General features: G+C 58.2%; 1 protein-coding gene across 3 annotated transcripts; it reads left to right on the forward strand.

Moving 5' to 3' along the window:
• Window positions 1-196: 196 nt before the first annotated feature.
• RABL6 (RAB, member RAS oncogene family like 6) lies at window positions 197-21,693 on the forward strand. Of its 3 annotated transcripts, none has more exons than XM_033123188.1 (15): window positions 197-474; window positions 7,849-7,983; window positions 9,051-9,098; window positions 11,374-11,426; window positions 12,167-12,258; window positions 14,157-14,297; window positions 14,975-15,083; window positions 16,525-16,628; window positions 18,289-18,605; window positions 18,766-18,916; window positions 19,388-19,591; window positions 19,671-19,893; window positions 20,054-20,225; window positions 20,967-21,028; window positions 21,111-21,693. In XM_033123188.1, exons 1-15 carry the CDS (start codon window positions 345-347, stop codon window positions 21,291-21,293), a joined length of 2,124 nt encoding a protein of 707 aa, XP_032979079.1. In that variant the 5' UTR covers window positions 197-344; the 3' UTR covers window positions 21,294-21,693. The 3 variants fall into 3 exon arrangements, with proteins under 3 accessions (XP_032979079.1, XP_032979080.1, XP_032979081.1); XM_033123189.1 differs by having other exon boundaries at window positions 199-474; window positions 14,978-15,083; XM_033123190.1 differs by having other exon boundaries at window positions 336-474; window positions 7,854-7,983.
• Window positions 21,694-22,287: the final 594 nt, after the last annotated feature.

Below are 22,287 nucleotides of genomic sequence, written 5' to 3' on the forward strand. Positions count from 1 at the left end.
GCCTGCCTGCGCCTGCGCCGCCCGCCACACAACTGTGACCCTCACGGCGCCCTGTAGTAGCGCGCCCGGGCCCGCGCATGCGCACCGCCGCACCCTTTGATCCTCGCGGCGCCCCGTAGCCGCGCGTCCCGCGGAGCCGGCACCAAGATGGCGGTGCTGACGGGCGGAGGGCTGCTGCGCCGGGGTCCGCGGGGGCCGGAGCGGAGCCGCTGCGGCTGAGCCCCCGAGCTGCCCTCGAGGCAGGCGCCCGGCCGCCGCGACGCGGGGCATGGTGCCATCCGCGCCGCGCCGCCGCCGCTGCTGACCTCGCGGGCCACGCCGAGCTCGGCCGAGGGAGCGGGAAGATGTTTTCCGCGCTCAAGAAGCTGGTGGGATCGGAGCAGGCTCCGGGTCGCGACAAGAACATCCCCGCCGGGCTGCAGTCCATGAACCAGGCACTGCAGAGGCGCTTCGCCAAGGGAGTGCAGTACAACAGTGAGTACGGGCCGGGGTTTCCGCGGGGGGGTGACGTGGAAAGTCGAGCCCGAGGGCCCGGCTGTGGGAGGGCGCCGTCCTGCGGGGTCCGCAGGCCCGGGCCGCTGCACCTGGGACTTGGCAGAAACTGGGTCGCGCCCTGGTCGGGGGCCTTGTCGCGCCCTGGGAACCTCGCCGTTTGCGGGGAGATTGTGGTTGGTGCTGTCCGGCTGTTTTAAGATGTGGTGACCTCTGACCTGTGCTGGGCATGTTGCGGGTGCCCTAGGGCGTTTATTGGCCGGAGGCTAGGTCCTACAGGACCCCTGTGCCGGAGGTTGAGCTTCCCTCTGACTGGTGGATCCTTCCCGAGGAATGCTGGCACAGTCAGAAATCTGTGTGTTTGCACATCAGTTCGTCCAGGCGGTCCCCGATTGGCCCCGGTGACTTCGTCTAAGAGGAATTCTTACATAACGTGGAGAGAGCTCTATGGTCTGTGACACTTTTTAAGGGGTTCTCGGCCAATGAACGTTGATAACCTGCAAAAGCAGCGGTGAAACCCAGCTGGCTCTGGTAGTTTGAGCAGGGGGATTTGTCTTTGTAGACTTCGTGTTCAGTTTGAAGACGGAATAGCAGCTACGCCACACGTTTTTGCTCTCCTCCCTTTTTTAAAAGAAGTATTTGTAAGGGATACATTTAGGAAAGCCCGAGAAGGCACAGAGACTCTTGCTATTGTAGGAGACCTCTCTTCCCCAGCGGCAAGGAGCTATTTACAGCTTCCCCAGAGTCCAGCACGTTCCCAGTCCCGTTATAAATTATGTAGGGTGTATAGCTCCTCGATGCTGACCGTCCTCTTGACCTCTTTTAAGTTTTTCCATCTTCCGGCTTTTTCCTAGCCGTATTTAAAGGCTTTTTATGTTATCTGCTTTTAAGTTGTTTCCCTCTCAAGTATTTCCATATATGCTACGTGCTTTGGGCCTGTCTCCCCCTGGCTACTTTAAGGGGAGCCTTCCAGTCTACGATGACGTATTTTGGTGGTGATGTATGATATTAGGAAACTGATTGGAAAGACTTTTGTGCAGGTTTAAAAGAAGTCGTTGTAAATGTATTCTGCTCACAATTTTGTATGTATTTCTCTCATATTCAGAGAATAGTAAGTCAAACGCATTTACACAAATTTTTAAAATCTACACTTGGATCCTTTATTTAATTTTATTACTTATAGTATTATTTTAAATTTAATCCTAGTCCTTTGGAAAAGCACTCCCTGATGAGCACGCCCCCTAGTGTCGCTGGGCGGAAATAGAAAGGGCAGTGAAATTGCCCAGAGAAGAAACCCCACCCTCAAGTAGTTGGGGACAGAAATTGGGATTTGTACGTGAATTACAGTTTAGAGGGATGCTGTCCCTAGAGTTGAATAATATGCAAATGTAAGACTTCTTGATTTCCATTATTAGTCAGTAGAATAGAACGTTTCTAGTATTTATTTCCCAAGATATCTTCCTTAGAGGGACAGACCAGCAATATAATAATTATAGATTCAGGCTTTTTATAGGTAAGAGTTGAAGATTTCCGAGTATATGTTTCTTACAGAATGTCATCCTCTTGGGGGGAATAGGTCACTTTCTTTTAAATTGCTGTGGTAATGAGAAGTGAGTCATGTCACATGCAGAGTCCCAGAATACGAGTCAAATGGGAACAAAACCTGAATTAGACACTGGACCATACTTGTACTTTGGAAGCCATCTGTATATAGACTGGTTGAAAGAATGTTGCCTGAATTAGTCTGAACCTTTTTTATCGCAGTTGGACACAATTTATCAGCTGGGTTTGGTGGCGAAGCTGTCACTGGGGGCAGCTTCCTGGGTGAGGAGAGGCCAGTCTTGAGGACCTGGGAAGACTGCCCTCGCTCAGGCCTGCGTTCCTCACCAAGCAAGCCTCCAGGCTGTGCCACAGCCAGAGTCCTGGCCAGTCGGATCTCCGTGCTAGAATTTAAAAATGCACTTGAACTCTTCCTCAACTCTTCCTCACTAGGAAACCTTTTGAAACGTTGATTTCAGGTTTAAGAGAGCTTTTCCTGTAGGAAATAAGCAGGTGAGTTTGGTGAGTTATTTGACCTGTCCCAGTAGGGCCGATCTGCAAGTTCCCGAGCCTTTGCTGTCTGTGACATGCCATGTTTTCCTTTACAGTAAAGGTTTCCCTTCTGTAGCGTTCATTTATTTAGCAAATATTTATTGAGTGTTCCTTGGTGAAAAACCAGACACTAATCTCTGCCTTGCAGGACTTAGATTCTAGTGGAGGGTGGAAGACAGAGAGCTTACTGTAAACATAATAAGTCAATAACTGTGTAGCCTGTGAAGGGTTGAGTGCTACGAAAAACAGGTAGAACAAGGTGAGGGTGGGGACGGGCTTTGGACTTGAAATAGCAGGTCAGGCAGAGCGGGCCTGGTAGAGCAGAAGGTAGGGAGGACGCGGGGATGGATGTACAGAAGGTGTGTCTGGGCCGAGGTCGCAGTGCAGTGGTCGGGAGAGAAGTGCCAGAGGCCAGGCCACAGAGGTGAGGGTGATGCAGGCCTTTAGGCCCTCGCAGGGCCTCTGTGAATGAGAGAACTTTGAAGGGCTCAGAGCAGAAGAGCGAGTGCTGTGTTGGGAACAAGCTGTGCCGGAGCAGGGGGACCCACTGGGAGTTTGTGGTAGTGACCCTGGTAAGGTGATGGTGGCCCAGGAAAGGCCGTTGGTAGGACCTAGACTCATGCATCCTCCAGAAGTGATGCACGTTTGCATCTAAGATGAACCATATGCTTTTTTTTGGTGTGAAAGAAAATGATTCCCTATTTTGCAGGAAATGTTTGGGGCTGTGAGTGAATTAAAGTTAAATCAAGGAGTAAAAAAAGATCCACGGTCCTGCAGTAGAGCCCCGCTTCCTGCATTGTGTTTTCACTTAGACTAAAAGGACAGCTCAGAATAGCAGTCGAGAGTTAACGACCTGTTGGTAAAACAGCTAGTTTGCCACGTGCTTCTTGGGTAAAGGGCTTCTCTTATCACTTGGTGGGTGAAAGAATCTTAATGAAAGGTTTCCTACGTGAATCCCTTACTCGCCTTACTTGAGCCAGTGTCTAAGGTTCTGAGATTGATTTGACTTTTTAACTTAAAAGTAGGGCCTAGTTACTTTTTTAAACATGTGAAACCAGACCATTTTATTTATTTCTAACATTATAGGGTTTCTTCCAGTTAACTTTCTTAATTAATAAATTTCACATTTTAAAAGGATTTCAGTTCGGGAGAGACACAGTAAAACTTTTCATTCACAAAAGCTGAAAGAGAATAGAAAACGTGTTAAAATTGGTAAAGATAAAAGGAAGGAGACAGCTCTAAGATTTTATCAAGACTCTGAACAGATAAGTAGTTTTTGGAGAAGAACCAAAGAGAAATGAAAACATGGTAATTAAAATGGAAAAGTCAGCGTAACTCAGCTGAAGAGAGAGTTAGTGCCTGGGGGAGAGTCATGTGGCACAGGAATCGAGAGTTCCCAACACGTTGGATGGAAACGTCAGATGGAAAGAACCACGAGGATGGAGACAAAGGCCATATTGGAAAAAAAGACTGAGGACTTTCCATAATTATGAAATACATAAAACTCCACGACATCGCAGTCCAGCATTCTAGAAACATCCACAGCTGAACACATCCTTGGAAACTTTCAGAACATCAAATCAAAAAAGAAAAATCATAGAAGCAACCAAAGCAAAAAGACTGTCTTTAGAGGAACAGCCAATAAACTGATAACACAACTTACAGTAACATGAGTGGCCGGGGGGAAACTCCTCGTCAGCCTAGAAACCTCTACCAGGTAAGCCACTATTCAGGATGCGTGTGATTAAACCCATTTGTAGTCTCAGATGGACAGCTTCCTGTGCTCAGGTTCTTGCCAAGATAAAAACTGCAGGATGTACTCTGGACAGACGGAAACGGAGCTCGGAGGTAGGAGTGGGTTCACAGGGCACAAACAGGCACAGAGATGGGCACATGTGGGCGAAGTCTAGGCACACGCTGGTTCTGTGAATCACGGTGCTGATTGTTAATATGGGGAATGAAGAAAGAAACAAACCCCAGAAGTCCGCACATCACATCACGCAGGAGGGAGCCGACCAGAGCCGAGGCCCGTGAAAGTCCTGTCTTATTTAGGAGGGCGGCGGAGAAATGTAACTTCACACTCTATTACAGCAAATGGGGATGTTGGAATTTAGGAGTTACCATTCAGAGAATAGAAACAGATTGCAACTCTTCCAAGGACCAGGCAAAACGAGGAACAAAAGAACCTTGCCTGACACGACAGAAGGTGGGAGCAGCGGCAGGAACTAGAAATTGTCGCCTGCAGTGGCAGAAGTGACCCCACCTGTCCCGTCACAGGCGGTGCGGATAGGCAGACTCACCAGGCAAAGGGGAAAGTCTGAGTCTGGATCTTTTAAAAGATTAGGAATACGGGTGTAGAAAATCATTAAAATACTAATGATGACAATTTATGACCTTGGCTCCAAGTAGAATTACAGGAATGTAAGCGTTGTTGAGCAGAAAATATATATTGTATGATTTAAAGCAGAAAAACATTATCTCAATAGGTGCAAGAAAAGACTTGGTAAGATTCACCACCCGTTCATGGTTTACAAAACCCAAAACTGCCCATTTCTGAGCAAACTGGGAGCATAAGGGAATTTCTTTGACCTCTTCCAGGGTACCTACCAAAGCCCATAACCAGATGAAACAACGAAACATTAAAAGCCTTCCTTTTAAAATCTGGACCAAGACAAGGATTCCCTGCTTTCACTGAGCTTTTCTTCGGTGTTTGGAATTATGCCCGGCACAAGAAAAATAAAAAATGGGGCTTGGGGGTGGGTATAAATAAGCCCCTTTTGGGGGATAAAATTAACAAAATCAGAAATGTGAGTTTTCTCTTTTTTTACATATACATACACATGTTTGTATGTGTAAGAAACTGAACACTAGACTGAAAAATGGCTTTTACAATAGCGCCCAACTTCTATTTCGGGCAGTATGATAAAATTGATAACCTGAACAGCCCTGCCCTTAAAAACAATTTTTAAAGTTGGAATCAAACATTTAGAAAAACATTAACCCCTCACTCAGTTCTTCAGCTTGGATGAAGGGCACACAGCTGTTCACTGTCCTCAAAAGCGGAGGCGGGTGCTGGGAGGGCGCCAGGCCGCCCTTGGGAGCTGGGCTTCCGTTTCCATGGGGGGACCTGGAGCCTCTTTGAGGAGGGAGGTCCCTGCACAGAGCCTGTTCTCTGAGTACTTGTGACCCAAGTTGACCTCCAGGTGGGTTTGCCTCAAAACCGTCAATATGGTCCCAAAAATCTCAAGTGGAGAATTTGCGTAAGGAGGTCCCTCCTGGTTGGAAGTGTTCCAGGCTGCAGGCCGGCCTGTCTATCACACATACCCTCTGCTGGCTGCCACTTCAACCCCCACCGCAAGATTGCAAGAAACCACAAGCTGCCCGTCAGAGATCAAGAAAGAAATGCGCAGGAAACAAAGTCCCAGGAGTGGGAGCAGCGGTGACAGCACACATCAGACCCACTAAGTCAGGACATGCAGAATATTGAAAGAAGTAAAAGAGATTTGAAAATATAGGCAGGAACCTACAGGCTCCACAGAAAGACCAAGTGGATTTAGAAGAGAGTAAAGAAAAGGTAAGAACCTGCAATAGGAAGTGAGAACACGGTACCCCAAAGGGAGGTGTTCGGAGTGAAAGGGAGACCTGGGGTCAGGCTGCAGAGGCCTCTCTGTCCACCTGGCGCTCCCCTCAGGGCTCCCGCCGGGCCGCCCGTGCAGGGAGCTCCATGGACCAGCACGCCGCCTGCCCGTCAGCTTGGGCTCACCACACTCACGGGCCCAGCGCATGGCCCACAGCTGTGTTCATAGCACCAGCCTGTCTTGACTTTTCTCTCAGGGCCATGTCTGGCCTCTGGCCAGGATCAGGGATAGGCTGCCTGTAACCGTGAGAGCAGTGGCTCCTTGTGTCCTGTTTGGTGACACGGTAAAGGGGGTGGAAGAGACACATCCCTGCAATCCGACCAGAGATGTTAAAGTTTGAGAACAACCCATCCATTCCAGTGACTAAGGTTGGGACTTTGGGGGAACACGGAATGGGGTGAGGAAGTTGACTTGGTGACTGAGTTTCATGGAAAAAGAAGCAAGTGTCTCTTGAGAATAGAGAGGCCTTGAAATAGGAGTAGGGGAGTGGAGCGAGGAGAGAGCAGCTGGACGGCCCTGGACAGCTGGCCAGGTTAGGGCGCCAGGACAGCAGCCCCCTGATGGCCTCCCCCAGCCCCTCGGCATAAAGCACCTTCTCCAGTTTACATGGCCTGTGAGGCCACTCAGGGAGCTCCAGCCGACCAGCGGGGCCCTCCACTTCTCCTCGAGGTCCATAAACATCTCAGGCCCTCCCGCAGCCTGCCCATCTCACTGAAGAGGGCCGCCAGCACGCATTTTCATGGGCCAGAACCTCAGCCGTTTTTGACACCATCTCCCTTGAGGTCCAGTGCCCCCCAAAGGCTGTCATCTCCACTCCCATCCTCAGTCTGCCACACTGGCTCTGCATGGTAGTCCTGTCTGCTCTCCTTCAGCATCTTTCCAGATTAGACCAGACCCTGGCACTCTTGTGCTGAACCGATGCCTTCTCTCAGAGGCAGCCCCTGCATGGAGCTGTGGGCTGCAGCCCCTGCAAGCTCCTGCCCCAACTTGTCCTGCCAGCGGGCCGACCTGTGCTCTCCGGGACCCTGTGCTGTCCTCCCGCATCCACACCTGTCACACAGGCCGCTCAATAAATACTTGTCGAGAGGGCAAAATAGAGCACAGGCTTTCTGCTGTAAGCCCACACTTGTGCTCTGGAAAAGCCTAGCGTTCTGCAGAATTGTGCACTAAAAGTACAGTACAGAGCAAACCATTGGATGCAGGAAACTGCCTAAGGAGCGCACCCCGCCCCACCTCCCGCAGCCCGACCCTGACCCTGACTCTGTGAGCCCTCCTGGGTGTCCAGCTCTAGGGGAGGTGGCTTTTCTGCCAGTACAGAGTCCAGTGCAAGCAGGTTATCAGTCCGTCAGCCCAGGAGGAAATGCCTCCCAGGTCCTCCTCTGTGAGCAGGGAGGGAGAGCAGAGGCCTGGTCGCCCCGGAGCACCCCCAGGTGTGCAGCGGGTGGGCACGGGGGCTCTGGTCTGCACAGCTGTGCAGGTGGCGGTGTCCTCCGCCCCCTACCCCAGCACTCGGCTCCTCCCTGCTCACCAGCCGCACAGGCTGCCATATGTGCGATCCGACCTGTCGGGGAAGTTCAAGTTTGCTTTTGGTTTATTTACCTGATCTGCCCTTTCTGCCTCCCGCCAGTGAAGATAGTGATCCGAGGGGACAGGAACACCGGCAAGACCGCGCTGTGGCACCGGCTGCAGGGCAAGAAGTTTGTGGAAGAGTACATCCCCACGCAGGAGATCCAGGTCACCAGCATCCACTGGAACTACAAAAGTGAGGGCTGGGTTAGGGGCGGGGCGAGGGGGGCAGCTGCTGAGCGCAGGTGCAGCGCCTTTGCAGGTTGGGGTCTTTCATCCCATTGCCCTTCCTTGGCCTCAGTTCCCTGGAGACACCTTCTCAACCAGTTGTCGTCATAGAAACTGTACATGCGTGGGAGGCCCCGTGACCTCAGAGGGGCTGTCATGGGGGTGCTCATTTAAGTTGCTTTGGGGCCCTGAAATCCACTCTCCATCCTGGTGACCTTGGCGACATAAAAGCGCCAGTTAAGCTGGAGGCACGTCCTGGGGGAGCCAAGGCCTCCCCCAGGTGGAGCTTCTGTGCTGCCGCCCCTGAGCCGCGCGTTTGCTCCACCAGAGGAAAGGTGCCTTCCGTCCCCTTGAGCCCAGGTCTTTACTCCAGGGTTTGTAAAGTACCTGTCCCCAAAAGTGCCGGGAGGTGGTTGGTTTACAAGACCCATTGGTGAGCAGAATGCACCTGGCGGCCTCTGGGCGTGGCCAGAGCTGCCTGCACTTTCGCTCCTTGGTGTTCGGCCCCCAGCCAGGTGGGCTGCTTTGCATGTTAGGAATCATGAAACATTTTAAAAGTTCGTTTCGTTGAGAAAAAAATGTAGTGGGTCAACTGCAGGACCCATGGGGGCCTTGGTACAAGTTCTGGCTCCCACTTGGTGGCAGCCAGACCACGTCCTGGGGCACCTGCATGATCTCGCGTCCTGCCAGGGGCTGACAGGAGCCTTCGGGCAGCATGGCAAGCTCCACCCACCCACCCAGGGCACCCCCTTCCCAGTTCTGGGTGAAGCTGCCCCCCAGCTTGGGGCAGGTGCGCGGCAGTTCTCCTTGGGGTAGAGAGGTGGGACCACTGCCACGAGCCTTTCTGCCATCTAGGGAGGGAGTGTTCCAGGTCCCTGCACATGCAAATGCCCTGAGCAGGAGCTGGGTGCCCTTGGGGACAGCACCCAAGTAGGGGCCGGTGTCTCCACTGACACCAGGACAGCTGCTGGAAAGCCCATCTTTGTGAAACTGACAGTTCACTTGGGTACTAATCCTCATTTTTCCCCATTTTAGCCACTGATGACATCGTAAAAGTTGAGGTCTGGGACGTAGTTGACAAAGGTAAGTCGTGTCTTTATCACGAGTACCTTTCTTTCATGTTTTATTCTTCCTGTAGAGAGATGAGCCCGCCCCCTCCCCCCTTATTCCCTGGCTCGTTTGCATGTCCCTCAGATCTCTGCTGGCCGGTCAGATTTGGTGTCGGCTCTCCTCACTGCGGAGCCCTGGCCGTAGGAGGTCTGGGTTGGAGCTAGCTGTCCGTTCAGTGTCTGGGTCCCGGGCCAGCTCCCCGGTGTCTGGTGGATGGATGGGATTCACAGCAGTGACCTGAGAGGGACCACGGTCTGTGCTGTGAAAACATCTGTTCGCCCGCTGAAACCGAGGCCAGGGCAGTGCGGGCAGACATGGCCAGCGGAGGCGGGTGGGCTCCAAACCCAGAGGCCTCCATGAGGCCCTTCTGGGAGCCCCTCCTGCAGTGCCGCTAGTATAGCACCCCACTTATCAGAGCCCCTGTGGATGGGCGCCCAGAGCCCAGGACCAGCTCCCTGGCTTCCGAAGGAGCCGTCCCTGGGGCAATGTGTCCATCTGGCTCTGCCTCACAGGCGCTGCCAGCTGTGTTGTCTCCATGCCCTCACAGGGGAGCACTTGAGCTGTCAGAGACCCCAGTACACACACACAGACCCCCTCGAAGCCACCGGGCTGTGCCGTGTGCACCCAGTGGTGAGGGCGGCGGGTTCCCCTTTGGGCGCCTTGTTTTGTTTCCCCCTCACACTCAGGTCACAAGTCCCTCCTCTGTGATCCCTGGGGGGACCCACGTCCCACCCTGCTGCTGAGCACCGTCTGACCTCACGGGCACACTAGCTGCACGCGTCTTCCAGTGACAAAGGAGGCCGTGTCCTCTGTGAGCTGGTGGTTCCGGGTGCAGAGTGTCCAGGCCCCTGCCCCTGCCATGCTCTTTGGGGTGGGCGTGGGTGTCGAGGACCAATTCAGCTGGCACAGGAAGGACAGTGAGCGCCAGCAGGAGTGCCAGGACACCTTAAGCCAGGTGGGGCTTGTAGGGCCTGGTGCTTCCTGAGTGTGCCTGCAGCACGTCACGGGTGTGGGGACTTGGGCACGTTTGGAAGGCAGCCCTTCGCAGCCCGGTCACTGTCCCGGGCAAGGAGAAGCTGTCGCTCAGCCAGAGCTGCCCTCCATGCCCTGGGTGCACCCCCTCCCGGCCGCCCCTGCCCCATGCCCAGCTCCGGACCCCTAGGTCTGCCCTCGTTTGGGTGGGATATGTGTCCGGACTGGGGTCCCTATTTGGGGACGGGCGCCTTCTGAGTAGCATGTGTTCTCCTGGTTGGGAACTGTCCCGGGGTGCAGAGGCAGACACTGCTCATCGCAGGGGACCTCTGCGCGCCTCCTTTCCTGCCCATGTAAGGCATGAACCTCACACCGTGAAGTCACGGGCAGGCTCCCAGGGCAGAGTCCCCCGGTGGCTTGGGAAGGAGGCGGGGCTGCACAGCAGGGGAAGGTCCCCAGCGGGCGGGCCAGTGGGCACAGGGCTCCATGGCAGCCCTCGGCGTCCTCTGAGCTCCATGTCTCCTGGCTCTCCTGCGATAAGAACCTTCTTGAGTGGAGAAAAGGCATTTTCCCTCTACCACCCTAACTTGTCGTCTGTGGGATGGGGTCAGAGACGGTGAGCGGTTCAGGAAGAAGCTGGGGAAAGAGGCAGTGGTCGGTCTTCTAACAAACGAACTCATTTGTTCTGGGGGTTGTTTGTTACTTTTGCCGACCTGCTGCTCTGAGACGGTGGGCTGGAACTCCCAGGGTGAGAAGCAGTCCTTCCGCCTTGGTTGGTAACATCTCAGCCACAAAGGGGAGAGCGGGTGATGGCGGAGCAGCTGTTTCTCAGGAGCCACGAGAGCCCAGCCTCAGCCCCGGGGGCCTTCTTGGGCCCCCGTCAGCTTGTCCACCCTCAGCACAGCTCAGCCCGCCACGGCCTTGAAGTCAGCTGCTCAGGCTGGGCCAGCTGGTGCTTATCAGTCCAGGAAGGAAGTGCCTGCATCTGAAGCAGAGCTTGGCGGGGCATCAGGGTGGTGTCACCATGCAGCCACTGAGCCGTGCGATGCCTGCCCATGCCTTCAAGGCCAGGCCCAGGGGGGGCCTTTGTCCAGACCGGAGCTGCCAAGGAGGCCTCACTGGGGTCCCAGTGCGTCCTGCCATCGGCAGGGCTCCCAGGGCCTTCAGTCAGTGTGGTGCCTACTGGAGGTGGGGGTGGATATGGGGAGGGGTGCTCCTGCCTCAGGCCGTCCTTGGGCCTGGAGAGTACCCAGTCATGTTTGTGTCTTTCAATAAGGAAAATGCAAAAAGCGAGGTGATGGCTTGAAGATGGAGAACGACCCCCAGGAGGTAAGCTGAGTCCTGCCCTGTGACGCCTGCCAGACCCTACGCAGAGCTTGAGTGACCTGAGAGGGGCTTAGGTGACCTGGCCAAATTTTACATCCCTGTCACAGAGGCCTCAGCCCTTAAAAGCACAGGACATGCCTTCAAGCTGTGGCCCGGGCACAGGTGGGCATGGGCGTGACTCCCAGGGGGCTCTCACGCAGTCACTGCCCTGGGCACACAGAAGTTGGGGCCGACCGGCATTCTCTGTTCCAGGGAAGCTTTCCAGGTGTTTCCAAGGGCCCTGCTCTGTCCTGCTATCCGTAGTCGGCCTCCTCACTCCCTTTCATGTCAGGATGGTTAAGTGACCGCCTGGCCAGGTCTGCCGCCCCGATCTGTATGCTCTAGAAGGTTCCTCGGCGCTGCAGTGCACGTCCTGCCATGGGGCTCTGGCTGTCCCGGCACCCTTATCCTTCTGAGTGCTGAGGAGCTCAGGACCCGGAGGGTGGGGTGCCGCAAGTGGCTAGTAGAGAAGAGGCAGAGTGATGTGGGCCCAGAGCCTGGAATAGTTACTGCCAGATGCTTTACGGCAAAGCTTGCAGACCCCACACCGGATGGCCTTACGTTTACATGTTTTTTTCTAAAATGAGATGAGCTGGTATCTTTTCAGATGGTAAAAGTCCTGTCCAGCCTTTTCCAGATGTGGGCACCCACCTGGGGGACCCCGCCTGGAACACCGACTCATGCCTCTTCCTTCCTGTCCCCAGGCTGAGTCTGAGATGGCCCTGGACGCAGAGTTCCTGGACGTGTACAAGAACTGTAACGGGGTGGTCATGATGTTTGACATCACCAAGCAGTGGTAAGTCGAGACGCTGGCTGGCGAGCACCACCACGGCTCCTGCCACCACCCCACCCCAAGGACCACCCCGTGGCTGAACACATGCTGCTTTCGTCAGCATCCCTGCTGGTGCTGAGTCTCGAGGGCCAGCTGTGAGTGTGCGTGCTGGCGGTTCAGCCACACGGAAGCCCCGACCCTCATGTCTGGGTATCTGCACATGTGGGCAGGGGCCAGGTGGGGCAGTATTCATGTCTGTGTGTGGAAGGTAGGCTTGCTCGAGGTGGTGGGACCAGGTGTGCACCTTCCTGAAAACACCGTCTAAAATTCAGCAGGAGCCAGTGGCCACTTGTGTTGGGGGCTCCAGGACCCCCCGTTCTTTGAGTCATGCTAAGAGGATGCACAGCTAAGACCCACCCCAGTGAAAGGCTCCAGAGCGAGATGGCGGGGGCAGGGGTGTGCCAGGGCGAGTGCAGGGCTCCAGCTCCCAGGGCCTGTCTGCGTGGAACCATGTGGGACGAAGCACGTGGGACTCCTGACCCCGCAGAAAGGCCGGCGTCCCGAGCTAGTGTGGCAGCAGCCTCGAGGCCGGGCCTTCCCTGGGCCACTCTGGTGCCGCCCAGAAGGACAGTCTTCAAGATGCCGAAGGAGGAGCTGACAGCATCATGTTTACAAACGGCCTGTGGGGTGTTTGCCCTTTTGCTGTGCTTTTCGAGGGTGACCGTTATTACTGCATATGGAATCCACGCTTGCTGTAGAAAAACTGGGACATGCGGAGAAAAATGGACCCCGTCACGAGGCCTCCCTGTGGTCGTGTGGTGGAACCCAGCCAAGGTCTCCTGAGCGTTGCACATGACGTTCGCTACAGAACTGGAACATTGCAGACGATGCTTCCTGAGGGGCACGTCCCCGGTGCCCAGCTGTGCTGCCCTGCAGGGACACACCTCCCAGTGCGGACTGACTGCCAACACGCGTGACACCCCTGGGTGGCAGCAGGCAGCATGCTGGAGACACGTGTGGAGTAGGATGGCGGAGCATACCTATCCTAGATCCGTCCCAGCTGCTGTGGGAGAGGCAGTAGCTCCCCTCGCCGGGGGAGACCGGCCTGTGTGCTGTGGGAGCTGCCCGGGGAGTCAGGTGCGGCTGTGTCTGGCAGACACTCGGCCACCCAGCGTTACTGGAGTGCTCTGTAGCCTTTGCTGGACAAGCAGTGACCAAAGTACAGAAGAGTGACAGGAAAGCTACGGGCGGATGAGCTGGGGCCCCCTGGGCCTGTGAAGCATGGGAGACAGGGCAGGCGGGCCCGAGGAGGTGGTGGCAGAGTGTGTCTGTGAGGCCATGAGACCTGGGCACAGGTGTCTAGAGGGCAGGTGGTGCCAGGCTGGGGAGCAGTCGCTTCTTGAGCCCTGTGGTCCCGCAACAGTTTCAAGTACGTGTGTAAATAAGATGGAGTCAGGCCGTAAACATGGTGTGTGCTGTACCTCTCACCGATTGACACTGGCTTGCTCTGCATGAGGGAAGTGTCGTCACACTCCCATTAGTTACTCCTTGCGCGCCATTTGGAAGACGCTGTGTGACAGCTGTTCGACTGAATGACCATCAGCCCCACAGCCCCTCTGTTTGAGGGGACCGTGCGAGGCCTCACGTCCACAAGAGCAAAGCGCTGAGCCAGGAGGACACCTTGGAGAGCCACAGCCGTGACCTGCGCGAATCGTGAAAGGATACACGCAGGAAGGGGACTGAGGAGCAGCTGAAAACAGGCAAACACCAAAGGCTGTTCGGCGGGGCGGAGCTGTGACAACAGTGGGGGAGGGTCCGCACACGCCCACCATGCTGTCCCGTCGCGCTCTGTGCACATGAGGGCCCTTGGGTCTGGGGTCTCGGGCTGAAATTCAGGCAGATCTCTCCTCCATGCTCCAAAGGACCTTCAGCTACATCCTGCGGGAGCTCCCGAAGGTGCCGACCCACGTGCCGGTGTGCGTGCTGGGCAACTACCGTGACATGGGCGAGCACCGCGTCGTCCTGCCCGACGACGTGCACGGACTCATCAACAGCCTGGACAGGTGAGTGCCATCAGCCAGGGCCTGGGAGCCTGCGTTCCTGTCACCTTGTGGGTGAGACCTGCTCCTGGCCTGGCCTCCCCTCCCACGGGCTCCATCCGCAACCAGCGGCCCTGCTCTAGGGCCCCGCCCTCTAGTCCCGTCAGGTAGACGAGCACCACCTTCAGGCAAACAGCTGGGCCACCCTGCATGGTGGTCCCAGCCCCTGGAGTCATGGTGCTGAGGTGGACAGTGGGGGTGAGGGTGGGACACAGACGTGGACCTGATGGGAGGTAGGGAGGAAGGAAGGGCGGGCCTTCTGGACCACGCCTCGGGCAGTAAGGGCTGGAGGGTAGTGGCGGATGGCAGGACCGCTCTGCAGCAGGGACCTGAAACTGAGGACCAGGAATGGCAGTTGGCTTCCTGGCAACTAGCAGGCCGGGAGGGAGGGCTCAGGGGCCTAGTCCAGTCATCCATCGCCCGCTGGGCGCTCAGCTGAGGAGGGCCCACTGAGCCTTAGGGCTAGGCCCAGGGGACGTGGGGCCGCTGCCTCTTGTCCTTCCACTAGGGGTGGTCAACTGTAGAAGGCGGCTCAGACCACGGGGTGTCCAGGGCAGCCTGGCCCAGGGGCAATCCTCGGCTCGGGGGACGCGCCACACTGCCCAGCGCCACCACGGTGCCAGGTCTGTTCTTTCTGCAAGCAGGCCCCCAGGCTCGTCCTACTTCCGCTACGCTGAGTCCTCCATGAAGAACAGCTTTGGCCTGAAGTACCTTCATAAGTTCTTCAACATTCCGTTTCTGCAGCTCCAGGTAAGTCTGCCTGCAGGTGGGGACATGTTTCTCCACGTGCTCTGGCACAGGGCAGCCGGCTCCTGAGCCTGAGGAGGCAGTTTGGCAGTTAGCTCAGAGTGCAGTCACCAGTTAGAATTTTGTGTGATGTTGCTGGTGGCCCCGGGACAGCTCGCTCTGTCCCCTTCCCTCTGCCAGGTTGGCGTGGGACGGGCCTTTCTAGAACGACAGACAGCAGGAGCCCGTGGGCATCCTAAGGCATCCTTCTCGGGCTGAGAACCAGATGCCTGGACCAGCGGGCTTTGCAACTCCCTCCCCTCAGCCTGTGCTGAGCCATGGCCTGTCCCTCTTCACCGTGGGTGCCCATGCTGCACCCCAGCTCCCCTGACCCCCTTGTGTCTGGGCCAGCCACCCCGAATGTGGACCTGGCCCCTCTCAGCAGCCATGAGGACTGTCCTGAAGGTGCCCAGCCTCCCACCCAGATGTCCCATGCCCCTTCCCCATGCTGTGCAAATGCAGCCCCAGGTTTGCAGCCCGCTGGGCCTACGTGCCATACCTGTTTTTATAAACTTTTTGTTGGGGGTGATTCCTAGTTACAGAGACGGGGCACAGGGTTCTGTGCTCCTCGCTCAGTGTTAGCCCATCACATTTGCACGGTGCTTTTGTCAAAACCACAGAACCGCAGGCTTCGTCTGCCTTCTGCACGTCCGGGGTCCTTCTGTCCCACTCCACACGCAGTAGTCCCTTTATTCGGCACGTGACATCCATCATGCTTGTCACCAGCGTGTTGAGTCGCGGCCCCAGTGCAGCTGCAGTGGCTTCTGCTCTTTCTCCAGGAAGACAGGAAACTTGCTCAGGAGACTGGTGGTCTTCCTTTCCTCTTGCCTATTTGTTTTAAAAGAAACACGGATCCTGCTGGTTGATGGGGGTGGTGGTGTCCCCACTTAGATGGGGGCTGGGTGTCACTGCATGCCTGGTGTCGCTTTAGCTTTTTACCCGAGTGTGACACCCTCCCTCCCCAGGGACAGAACCCGGGTGGGTTCCGAAGGCCCCACCTTCCGTCCCAGGCCGTGGGTGCCATGCGGTGTCAGACCAGTGACAGAATATTCTGTAGTGGATACACATGTGAGGGCTGAGTTCTGGTACTGGCGGGGAACCGTGTTCACTCAGCGTGGAAAAGCAGATGGCAGGAAGACTGTTTTCAACTAATGTTGGGGCTTCCTGAACCTCCGGAGTACCTTGTGTCATCAGGCCATCTCTGGCTGGTCTGTCCCAGCACTGAGGTCCGTCCTCGTAGCTACACTGAGCGACTTAGGTGGCCCGTGGGCGTCCAGGTCTCCGAGCGTCCGTGCCTCGGCTGCTGTTCAGTTAATCAAGAGCTGGCCGGGTGGGGTCATGAGGCCGGAGAGGGGCAGCTCGCTGCAGCAACAGCCTTGCTCAGGTCTCTGCTTCCTTCCCGCAGAGGGAGACGCTGTTGCGGCAGCTGGAGACGAACCAGCTGGACATCGACGCCACACTGGAGGAGCTGTCTGTGCAGCAGGAGACCGAGGAGCAGAACTACAGCCTGTACGTGGGCCCTGGGGGCGGGGGTGGGGGCGGGATCATAGGCGGGGCTCGTGCTGACGAGACAGCAGGGGCAGCGCCACCTGTCCCTAGCTCTGTGGGCCTGGGCGACTTATGGGACTCCAGAAAAACCCAGTCATTTCAGCTGCAAAGGTGGGACAGCCCAGGCCCCGCGGGGTGGGTGAGGGTGGGTCTCACTGAGCCTGGAGGCCTGCAGCTCTGTTCCCCGTGTCAGGTGCTTTATTATTAATGTGCAACAATAAAATATTTAGAGTAAAAGAAGCACTTGTCTAGAACGAGTGGGTTAAAGTTTAAGTGTAGCCCACCTGACCTTAGGAAGATACCTGGATCCTCCAGAGACACTGAGCAGGGTGTGGCCGTGTCCTGATCGGCTTGACAGGACCCACACACGGGTGGCTCCGAGCTGGCGGGCACGAGATGGTTGCTCGGCTCCCTCCCCGGACAGCCACCTGGCCATGGGGACACGGACACACAGGCGGTGCAGCTGTTGGTGCTGTGCTTCTGTCCAAACCAGCCTCGCCTGTTGGGGCCCTCTCCAGCCGAGGCCCAGACAAGACCAGCCACCCCATTTTCTGGCCGAGGCTGTCGTCTTTGGAGCTGGGTTTCCCAGGTTGACACCAACACAGAGTAGGGCCTTCAGAGAGCTCCTCGACCTTGGGAGGGTGTGGGTGGCAGAGGCGTGTGGGCTCCTTGATAGCGAGGGCTGGCGTTCACGGCGGGGCACTGTCCTGGCCCTGCCTGGGTGCTTAGCACCCCTGCGGAGAAGGCCAAGGGCGGAGCACCTCTGCCCTGTTGGGGTCCCTGGAGTGTCCGCGGCCGCTAGGAGAGGGAGAGGTGCTTGTATTTCAGCATGGGTAGAACCTGAAGTGCTCTTGAAGACACGTGGTTCCCAAAGAAAGCACCTGAATGTCAGGGCCCCGGGAACACTGGTTCTGGCGGCGGCCCTGGCGGGAGACTGACCCCTTCCGGCTCCCCCAGCAGGTGTCTGTCCCCAGGGGGACTCTCAGAAGGGCTTTGGGTCTTTCTCCCTGGATCCAGACCTGGCTGTTGTCTCTGGAAACAGTGCACCCAGAGGGAGCCCTGCCCAGGAGCTGCCGACCCGCTCCCACAGGTTTCCTCTGACAGCTTATGCACCCCCGCCACCCAGCACGCTGTCTCAGGGACATGGCGGTCTGTGCCCATGTCCCACCCGTAGGAGATGGGGGCTGGCTGAGGACTGGGCCAGTCTGGACTCTACTCCCAAGCCCCAGCCCCAAAGTCCCAACCTAGAGGTGAGGGCAGCCAGCCGACACCCCCTTCCTGGTCCCCGGGGACCCCCGCAAGCGAGCAGGGGCCAGCTCCTCCCCATACCTGGGAGAAAGCCCCCTCGAAGGACACAGGCCTTCCTCCGAGCTTAGAGAACCTGTCCTCAGCCCAAGGACAACGGCTTGTCGGGGGCTCAGTCCCTATGGGGAAGCTGTGCGTGGGGGGGGAGGGGCAAGGCCTGCCTGCCAGCCCCCGCCCCTGCCCAGGGATGTGCTGCTTGATGCCATGGGGCGCAAGGGCTGCTGAGCCTGGGGACAGGGACATTGCTACCCCATCAGTGCCAGCAAATCTGGACGAGACCAGTAGTCAGGATTGTCCCTCTGCCCTGTTTTCCCAGCTTCCTGGAGATGATGGAGGCGCGTAGCCGGGGCCATGCGTCCCCACTGGCGGCGAATGGGCAGAGCCCGTCCTCGGGCTCGCAGTCCCCAGTGGTGCCTCCGAGTGCCGTGTCCACGGGGAGCTCCAGCCCCAGCACACCCCAGCCGGCCCCACAACTGGCCCTGCACACCCCCTCGGCCTGCCCCTCCCCCACGTCGCCCTCGGAGGTCCCGCTGCCCCCAGCACATCCCGTGGCTCCCACCCCCCCAAGACGCAGCATCATCTCCCGGCTGTTTGGGACCACGCCCGCCGCTGAGGCCGCCCCTGCGCCCCCAGGTAGGCCCCAGGCGAGGCCCCTCAGGGTGTGGGCGGCCCAAGTGGTGTTGGTGCTGTGTCCTTGGCCCCCACAAGCTCCCCCAGCCTGGGATGGGGTCCCCTACTCCTGGGTGGGCAGCTTGCTGTTCCAGTCACACATCACCCCTGCTTGCGGGCACAGATCCCACCCCAGCTGCAGAGGCCCCAGCGAAAGTCCAAGACGTGGAGGATTTTGTTCCTGCAGACGGCCTTGACCGTGACTTCCTGGACGACACAGCCCCCCCGAAGGATGAGAAGAGAGTCGGGGCCGAGGTCCCTCAGGACAGTGACAGGTGAGGGTGGCGCTGGGCCTGTGCCCTCGATGGCACCGCCACAGCCAGCAGCTGCCCTTCTCAGCCTCAGCCACCCCCACATTCCTGCACATGCAACGTCACCACGTCCCTGTAAAATGCAAAATGACAGACTGAAGGCAGCACCATGCTCCTACCCGCCACCACCTGCAGGCGCGCCCTTTACCCACCAGCTTGCAGGAGATAGCAGGCCCCGCTCCCACCAGCCTGGTCTCCATGCTGCTGCCGCTTTTGCCACAGCAGTAGGGCCCCTCCTCAAAGCAGCCCTGCAGCCATCCTCGAAGTAGGTCCCCGTTTGCCGTCTGTCCCCCCACGGGAACGTGAGCACCGCGGGCATCAGACCCGCAGTGTCCATGCCTGGTGCCGAGGGGACAGCCAGTGCCTGTGGATACCACGAGTGCCCAAAGCTCAGTATCCCTCGTAACTTCTGACCGCCCTGCCCCTCCTTTGCAGCGATGGGGAGGCCCCAGGAGGAAACCCGATGGTGGCAGGTTTCCAGGACGACGTGGACCTCGAAGATAAGCCACCTGGCAGGCCCCTGCGACCCACGAGTCCCGCCCCCACGGAGAAGATCATTGTTTCCAGTGAGGAGGTCGCAGGGTACCCCAAAACCACTGTCCTGGCCCCCCAAAAGTGCACGGAGCCAGAGACCAAACGGTATGTGGAGGGGTCGCCGAGGAAAGGGACCCTGGGATGGGGCGCCTGTGGACCCCCTGACCAGCTCCTTGTCCCGAAGGTCCTCCACAAAGGCCTCGAGGCCCCACAGGGGCGCAGCTCCCAAGGCTGCAGGGCCGCGAGGGCCCCCTGCTGAGGGCTCCTCTGGAGGGCACGCGGATGAGCCGGGTGAACCAGCAGCGTCTTCAGAGAGCGACCCTGAGGGGCCCATTGCAGCCCAGATGCTATCCTTTGTCATGGACGACCCCGACTTCGAGAGCGACTCTGACACTCCCAGGAGAGTGGTGAGGAGCCCCGAGGACACCCTGAGCAGGGCGGGCCAGGAAGGAGGTGTGCGAGGGGGCTTGTCACATGCCTGGGAAGTAGGGGAGCCTAACTATGGGAGTCCCGTGATGGAGGGACCTGGGTGGGGCTGGCAGCCTGACCTGCCCACTCCTTCTCCAGGATGAGTTCCCGGTCCGAGAGGACCTGTCCGATGTGACCGACGAGGATGCTGGTCCTGCCCAGCCGCCCCCACCCCGCCAGCCCCCGGTCCCCTCCTTCCGAGTGAAGAATGACGCGGACCTGTTCGGGTTGGGGCTGGAGGAGACAGGCCGGAAGACGAGCAGCAGTGAAGGTAGCTGGGGGCCTGTTCACATCCTGTCTTCATCCCCATCTTCCTGGGTGCTGGATGACCTGGGGCAGCCCAGCCCGGGTTCATGCTTCTGACCCCTTACTGTCCTTTCTACCCCGGGATGCTCAGAGCAGCGGGGCCCTGAGAAGCCCCACGCAGGCACTCCTCGGCCCTGCTTGGGGTCCAGCTGTGCTCTGATGACATCCCAGGCTCTCGGGGTCAGGCAGCAGGCCATGACCAGACTGGAAGGATCTGACCAGGTGTCCACACAGGAGGGATTTGATGGCACTGCTGGGAGCTGGCCGAGCCCTTATGTACCCCGAGTCCAGCGCTCCGTACAAGCTGGTGTGGTCTCCAGGCCTGATGAGCACTCATGGTCTGTGTTGGCACTGGCTGGCGCCTTGGCTCCCTGGGCCTACCCCACCCTTTGCCCCGTGAGCCCAGCTCTGCCCCAACTAGCAGTGCCACCTGGGATATGTCCCAGAAGCTCCTGGTCCCCAGGATGGAGAGGAAACTACCTCCCTAGGCTTGTCCTGGGGTTGAAGTATTGGCACGGCAGTGAGCATACTAGGGTCACCGGCCGGTCAGCCTTGTGGTTCAGACCCTGGCCAGAGGCTGAGGGGCAGTCTCCCACTGGCAGTGCTCCCACTGGCACCTGGTTGCGATGGAGCCTCTGCCTCCCACACTGGCAGGGAGCCAAGTGGGGGAGCTGACGCAGTGTCCTGCTGTGTCCTCTCCGTGCAGATAAGGAGGGCAGGCCTTCCTCCAAGGAGAAGGAGAAGAAAAAGAAGAAGAAGGGCAGAGAGGTAAGCGCTTCCCAGTGCCGCCCGGGGTCTCTGGTGGGCTCTGGTCTCTCGGCGCCCCAGTGACGCGGCGCTGTGCCCCCAGGAGGAAGAAAAGGCTGCAAAGAAGAGGAGCAAGCACAAGAAGGGCAAGGAGAAGGAGGAAGGCAGGGAGGAGCGGCGCCGGCGGCCGCGAGGCCAGAGGTCGGCGCTGGACGAGCTGGAGGCCTTCCTGGGGGGCGGGGCCCCAGCCGGCCACGGCGGGGGCGGGGACTACGAGGAGCTGTAGGCCTGGCCTCCGGCGGGCGGCACGCCCACTCTGCTTGCTGGGCCCGCCTTGCAGGGAGGGGGCAGCAGGCGGCAGGCCCCCAGTGCTTCTCAGGGAGGGATTGAGGCCCCCGGAGGCCCGTGAGGCTGTTTACAGGGGCGGGGCGTCCTCGCGGCACCGGCTCCTGCTTGCCCAGCCCCCGCATGCGGTCGTGCTCGGCTTCCTGCCGTGGCTCCACCAGGGCTGCGGAGTGCCCGTCCTGGACCTTGGTCCTCTGGGCAGTGCAGGCGCCTCTCCCAGGCACGGTGTCCAGCATTGCACCTGCATGGGCGTGCCCGCCAGCCAGAGCCGGGACACCTCACTCATTTCCTTTTTCTCCTTCCACTCCACTCCAACCATAAAGCTCTCCTGTTTTACTGCGCGTCTTGTGTGTGCTTTTCCCTGCTGCTGGGCTCCCAGGGCAGCGAGGTGGGAACACCTGCCGGGAGGCCCCCTTTGCCCCTAGCCGCTGTGGCTGGTGGGAAAGGCAGGGAGCTGGCCAGACATCTTCGGAGGACGGCCCCGCCATGGCCACTGTCCTGCGTGCCTGTCCCAGCCCGCCTAGGCCAAGGTTGGATAGTTGCTCCTGGGGAATACCTGGGGGTGTCCAGCCCTGAGGGCAGGTGTGTGCCTCTGCCCTGCTGGCTTCTGAGAGTCCCTGTCCTGTCCCAGCTACCTCCCTACTCCCTGCTGACAGTCATCCACCTTCAGGCCCTGCCTCCTCCAGCGGCCTGCAGCACCTGGCTCCTCCCACTTCCCACAGTTGCCATGAGAACAGCTTTGATACTGGACCTGCCCCTCCCTCCAGGGCTGCGCAGGCTGTGCTCCAGGTGGGAGGATGGTGGCTGGGCCTTCCCTTCCCAGTCCCAGGAAGCCTCCGGTCCCCAATTCCTGTGCCTGGAGTGTTGTGCGGGGGAGGGGGACAGGCACGAAGCTGAGATGTAGGGACTCCCTTTATTACACAACCTGAGGTTGA

This window comes from Rhinolophus ferrumequinum, chromosome 12 (genome assembly GCF_004115265.2).
Source record: "Rhinolophus ferrumequinum isolate MPI-CBG mRhiFer1 chromosome 12, mRhiFer1_v1.p, whole genome shotgun sequence".
Classification (NCBI taxonomy): domain Eukaryota; kingdom Metazoa; phylum Chordata; class Mammalia; order Chiroptera; family Rhinolophidae; genus Rhinolophus; species Rhinolophus ferrumequinum.